The sequence below is a fragment of the Oncorhynchus nerka genome, linkage group LG16 (assembly GCF_034236695.1).
Source record: "Oncorhynchus nerka isolate Pitt River linkage group LG16, Oner_Uvic_2.0, whole genome shotgun sequence".
NCBI classification, from domain to species: Eukaryota; Metazoa; Chordata; class Actinopteri; order Salmoniformes; family Salmonidae; genus Oncorhynchus; species Oncorhynchus nerka.
In genome coordinates this window covers 13,739,153-13,753,844 of record NC_088411.1, presented here as the reverse complement: position 1 = coordinate 13,753,844, position 14,692 = coordinate 13,739,153, and the positions used below count along the sequence as shown (strand labels likewise).

Below are 14,692 nucleotides of genomic sequence, written 5' to 3'. Positions count from 1 at the left end.
AACACAAGGCCAAATCTACACTGGAGCCGCTTACCAAAAAGACAGTCAATGTTCCTGAGTGGCCGAGTTACAGTTTTGACTTAAATGGCCTTGAAAATCTATGGCAACCTACAAATGGTTGTCTAGCAATGATCAACAACAATTTGACAGAGCTTGAACAATTTAGTGCAAATGTTGCACAATCCAGACTTACCCAGAAAGACTCAGAGCTGTAATCGCCAAAGGTAATTCTGTATTGACTCGAGGGGTTGAATACTTATCTAATCAAGATATCTTAGTGTTTTATTTTCATTATTATTATTTTTTTTACAAATGTTCTAATGTTTTGTACACTTTGACATTACAGAGTATTTTGAGTAAATCGTTGACAATTAAATCCATTGTAATCCCACTTCCTAACACCACAAAATGTGGAAAAAGTCAAGGGGTGTGAATACTTTCTGAAGGCACTGTATGTGTAAGGTTTGTGTGTTGGTATATGTTGTGTGTGTAGGTGTGTGCTCTGTCCTTCCAGAGTACGTAGGGCATGCCGTTGAGGGTGAGGTCTGTGTAGGTATGTCTACACATTGATTCAAGTATACTGCATTCAGAAAGTAATAAGACCCCTTGACTTTTTCCACATTTTGTTACGTTAAAGCTTTATTCTAAAATTGATTACATTGTTTCCCCCCTTATAAATCTATCCTCAATACCCCATAATGACAAAGCAAAAACAGGTTTTTAGAAATATTTGCAAAATTTTAGTGAGTACTTTGTTGTAGCACCTTTGGCAGCGATTACAGCCTCGAGTCTTCTTGGGTATGACGCTACAAGCTTGGCACACCTGTATTTGGGGAGTTTCTCCCATTATTTTCTGCAGATCCACTCAAGCTCTGTCAGGTTGGATGGGGAGCGTCGCTGCACAGCTATTTTTGGAGGTATTTCCAGAGATGTTAGATAGGGTTCAAGTCTGGGCTCTGGCTGGGCCACTCAAGGATATTCAGAGACGTGTCCTGAAGCCACTCCTGCATTGTCTTGGCTGTGTGCTTGGGGTTATTGTCCTGTTGGAAGGTGAACCGAGGTCCTGAGGTCCTGAGTTCTCTGGAGCAAGTTTTCATCAAGGATCTCTCTGTACTTTGCTCCATTTATCATTTATTTATCCTTACTAGTTTTCCAGTCCCTGCCGCTGAAAAACATCCCCACCGCATGCTGCTGCCACCACCATCCTTCACTGTAGGGATCGTGGAGGGTTTCCTCCAGACGTGACACTTGGCATTCAGGTCAAAGAGTTCAATCTTGGTTTCACCAGTCCAGAGAATCTTGTTTCTCATGGTCTGAAAGTCCTTTAGGTGCCTTTTGGCAAACTCCATGCGTGCTGTCATGTGCCTTTTACTGAGGAGTGGCTTCCGTCTGGACACTCTAACATAAAGGCCTGATTGGTGGAGTGCTGCAGAGATGGTTGTCCTTCTGGAAGGTTCTCCAATCTCCACAGAGGAACTCTGGAGCTCTGTCAGAGTGACCATCCGGTTCTTGGTCACCTCCCTAAACAAGTCCTATCTCGCCCGATTGCTCAGTTTGGCCGGGTGGCCAGCTCTAGGAAGAGTCTTGGTGGTTCTTGGGGACCTTCAATGCTGCAGACATGTTTTGGTAGCTTTCCCCAGATCTGTGCCTCGACACAATCCTGTCCCGGAGCTCTACGGACAATTCCTTTGACCTCATTGCTTGGTATTTGCTCTGACATGCACTGTCAACTCTGGGACTTTACATAGACAGGTGTGTGCCTTTCCAAATCATGTCGAATCAATTGAATTTACCACAGGCGTACTCCAGTGAAGTTGTAGAAACATCTCAAGGATGATCAATGGAAACAGGATGCACCTGAGCTCAATTTCGAATCTACTAGCAAAGGGTCTGAATACTTATGTAAATCAGGTATTTCTGTTTTTTAATATGAATACATCTGTTAAAATTTCTAAAAACCTGTTTTTCTGTGTCATTGTGGGGTATTGTGTGTAGATTGATGAGGAAAACAATGAGTTTAATCCATTTTAGAATTAGGCAGTAACATAACAAAATGTGGAAAAAGTCAAGGGGTCTGAATACTTTCCGATGGCACTGTATGTGTGTGTAAGGTGTGTGTAGGCGTGTGTTCTCTATCCTTACAGAGGTCTATAGGGAATGCCTATCAGTGTGAGGTGCATGTAAGGTGTGTCTGAACTCTGGTTTTACAGCGGCCTACGTATGGCGTGTCATTCAGCGTAAGTGCAGATGTGTATGTTTAAGGTGTGTGGGTATAAGTAGTGTTGGTAGCTGAATACTCTGGGGCATGCCGTTGAGGGTTCAGGTGTGTGTAAGGCAGGGGTGTCAAACTAATTTTGCCCCAGGGGCCGCATTCAGCCTTCAACAAGGTCCGGAGGGCCGCACAAAAAATTGGCTATATTTCCTCGCTGTGAACATTTTCGATGCTCCCTGACTGTCTAGCTTTCATTTTGGTGATTATTAGCAAGCTGGACACAGTCAATAAACAGTATGAATATACAATAGGTCCATTATCCTTCCTACACAGTTTCGATTTGGTTTTAGTCATTGTTAAGTATTTTAGTTGTTTTCCCCCACTGAGTGTATAAAACATTAAGAACACCTTCCTAATATTCAGTTGCAACCCTCCCCCTTTTGCCTTTAGAACAGCCTCAATTTGTCGGGGCATGACCTCTACAAGGTGTTGAAAGCATCCCACAGGGATGCTGGCCCATGTTGACTCAAGTTGGCTGGATGTCCTTTGGGGTTGGACCATTCTTAATACACATGGGATATCAATCAATCAATCAATCAATCAATCAATCAAATGTATTTATAAAGCCCTTTTTACAGCAGCAGAGTGCTTATATAGAAACCCAGCCTAAAACCCCAAACAGCAATGCAGGTGTAGAAGTACAGTGGCTAGGAAAAACTCCCTAGAATGGCAGGAACCTAGGAAGAAACCTAGAGAAGAACCAGGCTCTGAGGGGTGGCCAGTCCTCTTCTGGCTGTGCTGGTGGAGATTATACAGTGCCTTGCAAAAGTATTCATCCCCCTTGGCATTTCTCCTATTTTGTTGCATTACAACCTGTAATTTAAATGTATTTTTATTTGGATTTCATGTAATGGACATACACAACATAGTCCAAACTGGTGAAGTGAAATTTAAAAAATAACTTGTTACATTTTTTGTTTTAAATTTATCCGTTATTTTGCCAGGTATGTTGACTGAGAACACATTACATTTACATTTACATTTAAGTCATTTAGCAGACGCTCTTACCTGGGAAATCCAGTGGAACACGTATTTGCAGGGGAAATAGTTACAGGGGAGAGGAGGGGGATGAATGAGCCAATTGTAAACGGGGGATTATTAGGTGACCGTGATGCTTTTAACGGCCAGATTGAGAATTTAGCCAGGACACCGGGGTTAATACCCCTACTCTTACGATAAGTGCCATGGGATCTTTAATGACCTCAGAGAGTCAGGACACCCATTTAACGTCCCATCCGAAAGACGGCACCCTACACAGGGCAGTGTCCCCAATCACTGCCCTGGGGCATTGGGATAATTTTTTAGACCAGAGGAAAGAGTGCCTCCTACTGGCCCTCCAACATTTAAAATGGAAAAACAGTGTGTATTCAACCCCTTTGCTATGAAGTCCCTAAATAAGATCTGGTGCAACCAATTACCTTCAGAAGTCACATAATAAATTAACCAAAGTCCACCTGTGTGCAATCTAAGTGTCACATGATCTCAGTGTATATACATATATATATATATACACCTAATCTGAAAGGACCCAGAGACTGCAACATCTCTAAGCAAGAGGCATCACCAAGCAAGTGGCACCATGAACACCAAGGAGCTCCCCAAACAGGTCAGGGACAAAGTTGTGGAGAAGTACAGAACAGGGTTGGGTTATAAAAAAATATCCGGAACTTTGAACATCCCACGGAGCACCATTAAATCCATTATTAAAAAATGGAAAGAATATGGCACCACAACAAACCTGCCAAGAGAGGGCCGCCCACCAAAACTCACAGACCAGGCAAGGAGGGCATTAATCAGAGAGGCAACAAAGAGACCAAAGATAACCCTGAAGGAGCTGCAAAGCTCCACAGCGGAGATTGGAGTATCTGTCCATAGGGCCACTTTAAGCTGTACACTCCACAGAGCTGGGCTTTACGGAAGAGCGGCCAGAAAAAAGCCATTGCTTAAAGAAAAATTTAAGCAAACATGTTTGGTGTTCGCCAAAAGGCATGTAGGAGACTCCCCAAACATATGGAAGAAGGAACTCTGGTCAGATGAGATTAAAATTGCGCTTTTTGGCCAAGGAAAATGCTATGTCTGGCGCAAACCCAACCCCTCTCATCACCCCATCCTCACAGTGAAGCATGGTGGTGGCAGCATCATGCTGTGGGGATGTTTTTCATCAGCAGGGAAACTGGTCAGAATTGAATGAATGATGAATGGTGCTAAATACAGGGAAATTCTTGAGGAAAAACTGTTTGTCTTCCAGAGATTTGAGACGGGGATGGAGGTTCACCTTCCAGCAGGACAATGACACCAAGCATACTGCTAAAGCAACACTTGAGTGGTATAAGGTGAAATATTTAAATGTCTTGGAATGGCCTCGTCAAAGCCCAGACCTGAATCCAATTGAGAATCTGTGGTAGGACTTAAAGATTGCTGTACACCAGTGGAACCCATCCAACTGGAAGGAGCTGGAGCAGTTTTGCCTTGAAGAATGGGCAAAACTCCCAGTGGCTAGATGTGCCAAGCTTATAGAGATATACCCCAAGAGACTTGCAGCTGTAATTGCTGCAAAAGGTGGCTCTACAATGTATTGACTTAGGAGGGAAGGGGGGTGAATAGTTATGCATGCTCAAGTTTTCCTTCTTTTGTCTTATTTCATGTTTGTTTCACAATAAAACATATTTTGCATCTTCAAAGTGGTAGTAGGCATGTTGTGTAAATCAAATGATACAACCCCCAAAAATACATTTTAATTCCAGGTTGTAAAGGCAACAAAATAGGAAAAATGCCAAGGGGGGTGAATACTTTCGCAAGCCACTGTAAGAGTACATGGCCATTAAGGGAAACTGTACAGCATTGCAGTTCTTGACCCAAACTCCTGGCACCTCCTACCATACCCTGTTCAAATGTACTTACATTTATTTGTCCTGACCATTCACCCCCTGAACGGCACAATCCGTTCACAATCCATGTCTTAATTGTCTTTAGGTTTAAAAATCCTTCTTTAACGTGTCTCCTACCCTTCATCTACACGGATTGAAGTGGATTTAACAGGTGACATCAATAAGCAATCATAGCTTTCACCTTTCACCTGGATTCACCTGGTCAGTTTATGTCATGGAAAGACCAGGTGTCCTTAATGTTTTGTATTTGTACACATATATATTTATTATTTCTTACTCAAACCACCGGCCTACGGGCTGTATGTTTGACACCCCTGGTGTAAGGTGTGCGTAAGGCGTGTGTAGGTGTGTACTCTGTCCTTACAGAGGTCTATGTAAGGCATCCCGTTGAGGGTGAGGCCCTGCAGATGCCCTATGAAGTTGGAGGGCACAGCGGGCATGAAGCGCTTCTCCGTCACAATGCCTGTCTCCACGTTGTGGAACTCCAGCTGGGTGTGGTCGCCTGCCATCTGACCTGGAGGGGTTAGAGGTCAGGGGTCAGGGGAGAGATTAGTAGACCGGGGTCAAATACATTCAAACACTTGAGGTGCGCTTGATTTAGCTTGACCAGAGTCTCGGGTGAGTGGAGTTTGCACTTTTGGGAATATTCCTTTGGTTACATTGGACCAGGTAAGCTAAATACAAGACACTTTAAGTGCTTGTATGTATTTAAGCCAGGTCTGCAGGTTATGGGTTTGAGGACAGTGGTTAAGGTTAGGACTGAAAGGTCAGGGTTGACAGTGTTGGGGGGATGCTATGGTTACCTTCTACAGGTTGCAGGTCGTCGACGGTGAGTTTGAGGCTTTTCCCACGACGCACCACTCTGACCGTGTGCCACTCATTATCATTCAGCCCCACCCCCGCAAAGATGGTCTCTGGACCCTTACCTACACACATTCCAGTTAGTTAATACACACACATACCTGTACACAGACAAACACCTTAGACATTCTTTCACACACCCACACAGGCACACAGGTAGGCAGGCACACACACCCATGTCTCCTGCCATAGAGTCCTACCGTTTCAGCCACATGGTGGCACTAGATAATCAGCCCTGTAACTAGAAGGGCTTGATGGAGAGCTGGCATACAGCAGGAAGAATATTCTCCATCCATAGCTCTCTTTTTCCCTCCCCTCTTCTCTCCCTCTTTGTCTCACTGTCCATCTCTCTCTCTCTATGTCTCTCTCTCTCTGTCAGTCCTTTCATCCCCCCTCTCAGTACATCTCTCCTCATTTCTTGTCTCCCCCTGTCAGTCTTTCTCTCTCTCTCTCTCAAATAGTGAAAACTCGCCAGGCTAGACCAGCGTGTGTGTGTGTGTGTGGAGGGGTGTGGGGGTGGGGTGGGTGGGAGGGGTGGGGGTTGACATATAGGAGTGATGATAAGGCGAGAGGTAAACAGCCTGACAGATTCTGCTGTGGGAAATGTCAGCACCATGACACACACAGACACAAACACATAGCATATTGCTGCATGTGTGAGGTCTCTGTGTGTGTGTACATGCATGTGTGAGTGTGTGTGTGAGGTGTGTTAGGTGTGATTAGTTTTCAGGAGAGGACAGAGGGCTCCCCTGAGGAGTCTCAGCTGTGCTCTGGGCATGAGCATCTCATCCTGTTACCATGGATCACTGCCTGAGAGTGAGTGTGTGTGTGTGTGTGTGTGTGTGTGTGTGTGTGTGTGTGTGTGTGTGTGTGTGTGTGTGTGTGTGTGTGTGTGTGTGTGTGTGTGTGTGTGTGTGTGTGTGAGATGGGGTGAATGGGCTTATGTGAGTATGAGGCAGTGATCCATGTCAACTCGAGAACAGCCAGGACACACACTCACTCACACACACTCACAGGACCATGGAATGTGGTCATGGAAGAGAGGCTAATTGCGGAACCAATGTCTATGGAACTTATAGAAATCAAATGTATGAAATACATTGTCCTTTTGCACGCCCATAGACTGAATGGTGACATTATCATTGAGTTATTGAATGGTATGAACTCTTGTTATGTTTTATAATCAACTCAGAATATGAAGTTCTTTCCATGGCAGTATTTTAGACTCAAAATGGCTGATAACTCAGGATCATTAGAAAATAATAATCCATTTTGAAGGTTTATATGCTTATAAAAAGCATTATGTTACATACTGCAGATGGAGATAAGAAAGTCGGCTAGTATTGTTCCCATGGCAACACCTTCTCCCTTTGAGAGTACCAGGATACCGTCATAGAGCCGTCTTCCGTGGTGAAAGGACACACACACACACACACACACACAGCTCAAGTCACGAACACAACATCCAGACAAACCAAGCCCTCAGACAGAGGGAGAGAGGAAGGCATGGATGGAGGGATGTAAAGGGATGGAGGGATAGAGTCTTTTGTTTCCGGCGTGAAGGAGACATAATTACCCAGAAGCCCTAAGAAGCTTTCAGTCAATCCCCGTGATGGAACTCCACACCTTCACACTCCTCGGTACATCTCTGTCTCTCACTCTCTCTTTTCCCTTGGCTCTCCTCTGTCTTCCCTCTGTACCTATTTTTCCTGTTCCCTCTTGCCTCCTTCACTAACACCCCCCCCTTTCCTCTCTCGCTCTTCTCTCTTGCCTTTTCTCTAAAATGGCTGCCTTAGTCACCCTGGACTCTAGAAGAAGCATACAGTCGTACATCCACGAACACACACACACACACACACACACACACACACACACACACACACACACACACACACGCACATTCAAACACATGCGCTCACTAACACACACACGCTCACAAACACACACGTACTGAGAGGTAGTGTGAGATGGGGCGTGACTTACTGGCGGTACAGTTAATCCTGATACAGTCTGGAGGGAGAGCAGAGCAGAGGGTTAACGCTGCACAAACACAGAATACCACGCGCTGGGGACAAACACACCAACACACGCTACACACCTCACTGAGAACACACACTCTCCCCACCTCCTGGGGGCAAGCTGGGAGGGGGTTACGGGCCAATCAGAGCAGAGGATATGGCGTTCTGCAATCTGCTCTGAGCAAATGGCATAACAGCACAGTGAATCCAGCAGATAAGATTAGTTGATCTCTGAATTGGCTTGCTCTGTAATTGGCTGAGGGAGAGTGAGAGGTTTCAGTATAAACGGTGTGTCATTGGCTACTCTGGTCAGAGTGATGGCCTCAGTGACTATGACATCCATAACATCAGGACACTGAGGTCGGCGTGGCCCCATATTTCCATCACCTAGCAACAGAGTACCAAATCCCGCCCCTGGTGGAGCAGAGGCTCATGGGAGGTCAGAGGTCATGGTTCCCATAATACCTCAGTGTGTCGGGTGTCGTCAACCACAGCAGAGACGCAGATGCTACAGCCAGAGACCAACACACACCCCTGCATGTGTGTGTGTGTGTGTGATCTTAGGGGTGCAGTGGTCATCTGGGAGTGAGCAGGGAACGCAGCCTCGGACCGTGAGGACCAACCCTCTGTTCAACAATACACAGACAGACAGACAGTACAGTACAGCACAATAGTGTGGATGTGAGTGTTTGTTTTTGTGTAATATCAGATTTAGGTGTAAATGTATGTGTGCACCCTATTCTCAGATTATGTGTGTGTACTTAGGTTGACAGTGTCTGTGTGCATCTAGGCTAACAATATGTGTGTATGTGCTTTGATTAAAAGTGTGTGTATGTGTTTACCGAGGTTGACAGTATGGGTTAGTGTGTACCTAGGTTGACGGTATGTGTGTGTGTACCTAGGTTGACAGTGTAGGTGTGTTTGTACCTAGGTTGACAGTGTATGTGTGTTTGTACCTAGGTTGACAGTATATGTGTGTATGTACCTAGGTTGACAGTATGTGTGTGTGTACCTAGGTTGACAGAGTATGTGTGTGTGTACCTAGGTTGACAGTGTATGTGTGTGTGTACCTAGGTTGACAGTGTAGGTGTGTTTGTATCTAGGTTGACAGTTTGTGTGTGTGTACCTAGGTTGACAGTGTATGTGTGTGTGTGTGTACCTAGGTTGACAGTAGGTGGGTGTGTACCTAGGTTGACAGTGTAGGTGTGTGTGTACCTAGGTTGACAGTGTATGTGTGTTTGTACCTAGGTTGACAGTGTATGTGTGTTTGTACCTAGGTTGACAGTATGTGTGTGTACACCTAGGTTGACAGTGTATGTGTGTGTGTACCTAGGTTGACAGTATGTCTGTGTGTTTGTACCTAGGTTGACAGTATGTCTGTGTGTTTGTACCTAGGTTGACAGTGTATGTGTGTGTGTACCTAGGTTGACAGTATGTCTGTGTGTTTGTACCTAGGTTGACAGTATGTCTGTGTGTTTGTACCTAGGTTGACAGTATGTCTGTGTGTTTGTACCTAGGTTGACAGTATGTCTGTGTGTTTGTACCTAGGTTGACAGTATGTCTGTGTGTTTGTACCTAGGTTGACAGTATGTCTGTGTGTTTGTATGTTGACAGTATGTCTGTGTGTTTGTACCTAGGTTGACAGTATGTCTGTGTGTTTGTACCTAGGTTGACAGTATGTCTGTGTGTTTGTACCTAGGTTGACAGTATGTCTGTGTGTTTGTACCTAGGTTGACAGTATGTCTGTGTGTTTGTACCTAGGTTGACAGTATGTCTGTGTGTTTGTACCTAGGTTGACAGTATGTCTGTGTGTTTGTACCTAGGTTGACAGTATGTCTGTGTGTTTGTACCTAGGTTGACAGTATGTCTGTGTGTGTGTACCTAGGTTGACAGTATGTCTGTGTGTTTGTACCTAGGTTGACAGTATGTCTGTGTGTTTGTACCTAGGTTGACAGTATGTCTGTGTGTTTGTACCTAGGTTGACAGTATGTCTGTGTGTTTGTACCTAGGTTGACAGTATGTCTGTGTGTTTGTACCTAGGTTGACAGTATGTCTGTGTGTTTGTACCTAGGTTGACAGTGAGACGGACACGGCCCCCATCCAGCTCCAGTCGGAGCGTGTCGGCTGAGTTCCGTGATGTTGTTGCCATGAGAACACCATAGGCCCGCTGGGAGCGGAACCGTAGCGACACGTCCTCCGCCTCGGTGTGCATCGCTACGGGCAACTGGACCTTCATAAACTTACTACCATCATAGGACAGGATGGTCGCATCTAGAGTAGGGAAGGAAGCAGAAGAAGACATTAATATCTGCCAGTGACAAGAAAAGACAAGTCCAGACCAGCCCAGACCAGTCCAGATGACACCAAATCAAGCCAGTGTCTCCAGTTTGATTTAAATGCCAGAAAATAAATCAAATTGAAAGCTGCTTATTTTCCATGAGACGGCTGAGAGAGAGATGGTTCTATCCTTTTTCTCTGTTTCTACCTTTCTCTGATCCTTCGTTCATCTCTCTCTCACTCCTCTCTCTCTCCTCCTATCTCTGTTTCCGTGGAAGACCGTTGGAGGCGAAAACAAGAGAACAGGAAGAGAGAGGCCTCATGAATACTAATGAGCTCAGTGTGTGTTTGTGTGTGTGTGAATGTGAATAAGGGAGTGAATTTCAGAGGGAACAGAGGAGGGTTCAGTAAAGCGAGGAAGGATAGAGCAAAGGAGAGATGGGGAGAAGGCGAGAGAGGAAGAGAGTGGAAGAGCGGGAGAAAAGCTTTTGGCTAAAATGCAAATGAATCCTCATTAACTGGAGGTTAGCCTGTTACATCACGATAACATAACTAACTAACACATACGAGTGCACATACACACACACCTGAGTAATTTCTAAACAGCTGACTAATTGAAACGCTAAAATGGCACTTCAGCAGAGCACCTGACTGAGGAGGGGGGTAGAAAGAGGGAGATGGAGAAGGACAGATGATAATGAAGGCAATATGTCTGAACGTGTCCTGGTGACGACTGCTCTGGAATAAAACTGAAGAAACAAACAGATCTGAGAGAATATTGGGGACAAAGAGATAGAGAGAGAGATGAGGGAGATGGAGAGAGAGCGAGAGGGATAGAGAGAAAGAAAGAGGTAGAACCCGCAGGTAGGAGTAAACATGGCAAATCACTCTCTCCATCTGTTTCTCCATCTGTCCATCCTTTAATCCACTGAACCACCAGTTACTGAGGCTCTCTCTCTCTCTCTCTCTCTCTCTCTCTCTCTCTCTCTAATTTAATCTCCCTATTATGGACAGATCTGAGGTGTGTGTGTTAGACATTGGCAAGAAAATGAATTACCATGGTAACAGAATCAGCTGCTTCACCATGACAACATGCTCACTCTCCTCCCTCTCTGACTCATCTTTCTTTTCTCCATCTGTCTCTCTCTCTTCATCTTTCCCATAAGCCTCTAAGGGATTCACTTCATCCATCACTCACTCAATCTACCTTCTTCCATCTCTCTCGGTCTGTCTCTTTTTATATGTTTTGTTGGTTCAGTGTGGCTGTTCAGGGGAAGTAACTATACAGTAGACAATGCTTTAATAAACCAGAGACTAAATAACACCACCTCCTTCCCCCTCTCTCCATCCCTCCGTCTCTCCTTGCTCACCTCTCTCACAGGCCCGTCCCAGGTATCCGGTCCCAGAGCAGTCACACACGTATCTGTTCCAGCCCTCCCTGCAGAGGTAAGAGGTTAGGGTTAAAGGTCAAGTCAAGGGTCATGCCAGAGTAGATCCGACTACAGACTACATACACTGGAATTCCTCAATTCACCCTACACTAAAGCTTGTCCTAGGCGCTGTACTAGAGCTTGGTTAGCGACAGTTGTTATCCAATGGAGCGCTACGATTGGTTGGCCAAAATTCTGGGGCGGGGGATTAGCGAAGGGTCCTATTGGTCGAGTTGGTCGAGCAAGGCACTTTCACCGCCAGGGTTGTTTTGATTTCCAGGGCCATCCATACGTAAAATATATGCACACATGACTGTAAGTCGAAATGGATAAAACCGTCTGCTAAATTAAATATATAAATTCAAGGTGCTTTATTGACAACTGGGCAGCAGGTAGCGGTTGGGCCAGTAAGCGAAAGGTCGCTGGTTCGAATACTTGAGCCGACAAGGTGTAAAATCTGTTGAGCAAGGCACTTAACCCTAATTACCCTCATTTGCTCCAGGGTCGCATACTACCATGTAAAACAACACATTTCACTGCACCTATCCAGTGTATGTGACAAAAAAAAAATTTTTATAATTTCTTTTTAATACATTCTGTAAATATGTCTAGATAATGTCTTCTTTCTGCCTAAAACTTAAATTGAAGGTAGTCCTTTAGAAACAGTCAGGCAGACGTCAAAATAGTACAGTAGACAGTAGACTTGACTTGAGTAAGTGGCGATGAAGTAGTACAGTAGTACCTGCAGGTGGCGCTGTGTTGGCAGGGGTTAGACAGACACTGTTTAGGAGGCTCTCTGGAGCAAGAGGGCTTAACCCCTACAGCCCTCTGAACCTCAGCCAGACGACGGATGTCCTTACTCTGACCGTCCACAAACAGGTCTCTCACGCAGCCCACATAGCCGTAGTTCAATAAAGCTGTCCACACCTACAGAGAGGAGGAGAGACAGACAGATTACACACACACACACACACACACACACACACACACACACACACACACACACACACACACACACACACACACACACACACCTACAGAGAGGAGGAGAGACAGACAGATTACACACACACACACACACACCTACAGAGAGGAGGAGAGACAGACAGATTACACACACACACACACACACACCTACAGAGAGGAGGAGAGACAGACAGATTACACACACACACACACACACACACACACACACACACACACACACACACACTACAGAGAGGAGGAGAGACAGACAGATTACACACACACACACACACACCTACAGAGAGGAGGAGAGACAGACAGATTACACACACACACACACACACACACACACACACACACACACACACACACACACACACATACACAGAGAGGAGGAGAGACAGACAGATTACACACACACACACCTACAGAGAGGATGAGAGACAGACAGATTACACACACACACACACACACACCTACAGAGAGGAGGAGAGACAGACAGATTACACACACACACACACACACACAGAGGAGGAGAGACAGACAGATTACACACACACACACCTACAGAGAGGATGAGAGACAGACAGATTACACACACACACACCTACAGAGAGGATGAGAGACAGACAGATTACACACACACACACACACACACACACACACACACACACACACACACACACACACACACACACACACACACACACACACACACACACACACACACACGAGGAGGAGAGACAGACAGATTACACACACACACACACACACACACACGATACACTCAAGTGTGCGAACATACACACACACCTCAGTAGGGAAGATGAGTCCTTGGCGATCCTCTGGTAATCCTCCTAGGTACAGAGTATCATCCAGGTCTAGAATCTCACTGTCCCCTGGAGCTGTGTACGCTGTACGCTGTGAGTTCACTGAGATAGTACCTACACACACACACACACACACACGCACACACACACACACACACACACACACACACACACACACACGCACGCACGCACGCAAGCAGGTTAGGGTGAAGGGTGGTCAATGATTAGGGTGCACTGACTGTAAAGTTGAGAGTCTGGTAAATGGCTCAAATGTAAATGTTAAGAGACCTTTCCCCTCTGCCCCTCTGCCCCTCGCCAGACCATCATTGTAAATAAAGAATTGTTCTTAATTTACTTGCCTTGTGTAATGGCAAATACCAAGAAGGTTATGATGCCACTTACTACCCAGATAGCACATAACGTTCTGAGAACCATATGTTTCTTCGAGCTTGGTGAGAGCATGGTTGTCCAACGATTATTTTGCATACAACCTTCCCACAACTTCCTGGGAACAGATGTAGACTAACAGTGAAATGCTTACTCCTTTTTCAACAATGCAGAGTTAAAGATAATTGAAATAAAAATAATAGAAATAGTGACACAGGGAATAAATACACAGTGAATAACAATAATGAGTATTGCATTACATCCCAGTCGATGTGCAGGGGTACGGGGTAAATGAGGTAGCGATGTACACATAGGTAGGGTTCGAGTGACTAGCCATGGATACATTTCATTTCAAATGTTGGACTGGTTTGACATTGGGAATGTTCTCAAATTGTTCCCGAGAACGTTAAGAAACTAAATGTTCTTTTGTGGGAATTTCAGTACGTCAGCATGTTTCCTACAGGTTTCCTCCTGGTTCTATGAAACGTCACATTCTCAAATTGTTCGGAGAATGTTAAAGAAAACATTCCATAAAAACCACAAGAACATTTCAGAGAATTGTCCCCAACTGATCTTAATGAGTGCTTGTTTCCTTTGAAATGGGGTCTGTTGGAATAGAATAAAATTAAAAGCTTTGTATGCGTAAAAAAAACAAACATGGCATGCTAGCTCCATCCTGGTGGCGCAGTGGACGAAATTCCATTTATAAAGAACAGAAGATTATTGGTTTGAATCTCACTGATGCCGTATCAAAGTAAAAAAG

The 14,692-nt window shown here is 45.0% G+C and overlaps 1 protein-coding gene across 2 annotated transcripts in view; it reads right to left on the bottom strand.

Moving 5' to 3' along the window:
* LOC115144064 (neurexin-1a-like) overlaps positions 1 to 14,692 on the bottom strand; it is a 67,210-nt gene that overhangs the window by 18,314 nt on the left and 34,204 nt on the right. For both annotated transcript variants that reach the window (XM_029684735.2, XM_065002442.1), the window contains exons 10-16: positions 13,526 to 13,656; positions 12,489 to 12,673; positions 11,687 to 11,754; positions 10,107 to 10,310; positions 8,005 to 8,031; positions 5,964 to 6,086; positions 5,525 to 5,674 (exon numbers count right to left, since the gene is read on the bottom strand). In XM_029684735.2, coding sequence (XP_029540595.1) covers positions 5,525 to 5,674; positions 5,964 to 6,086; positions 8,005 to 8,031; positions 10,107 to 10,310; positions 11,687 to 11,754; positions 12,489 to 12,673; positions 13,526 to 13,656 — 888 coding nt within the window. The remainder of the gene's footprint in view (positions 1 to 5,524; positions 5,675 to 5,963; positions 6,087 to 8,004; positions 8,032 to 10,106; positions 10,311 to 11,686; positions 11,755 to 12,488; positions 12,674 to 13,525; positions 13,657 to 14,692) is intronic.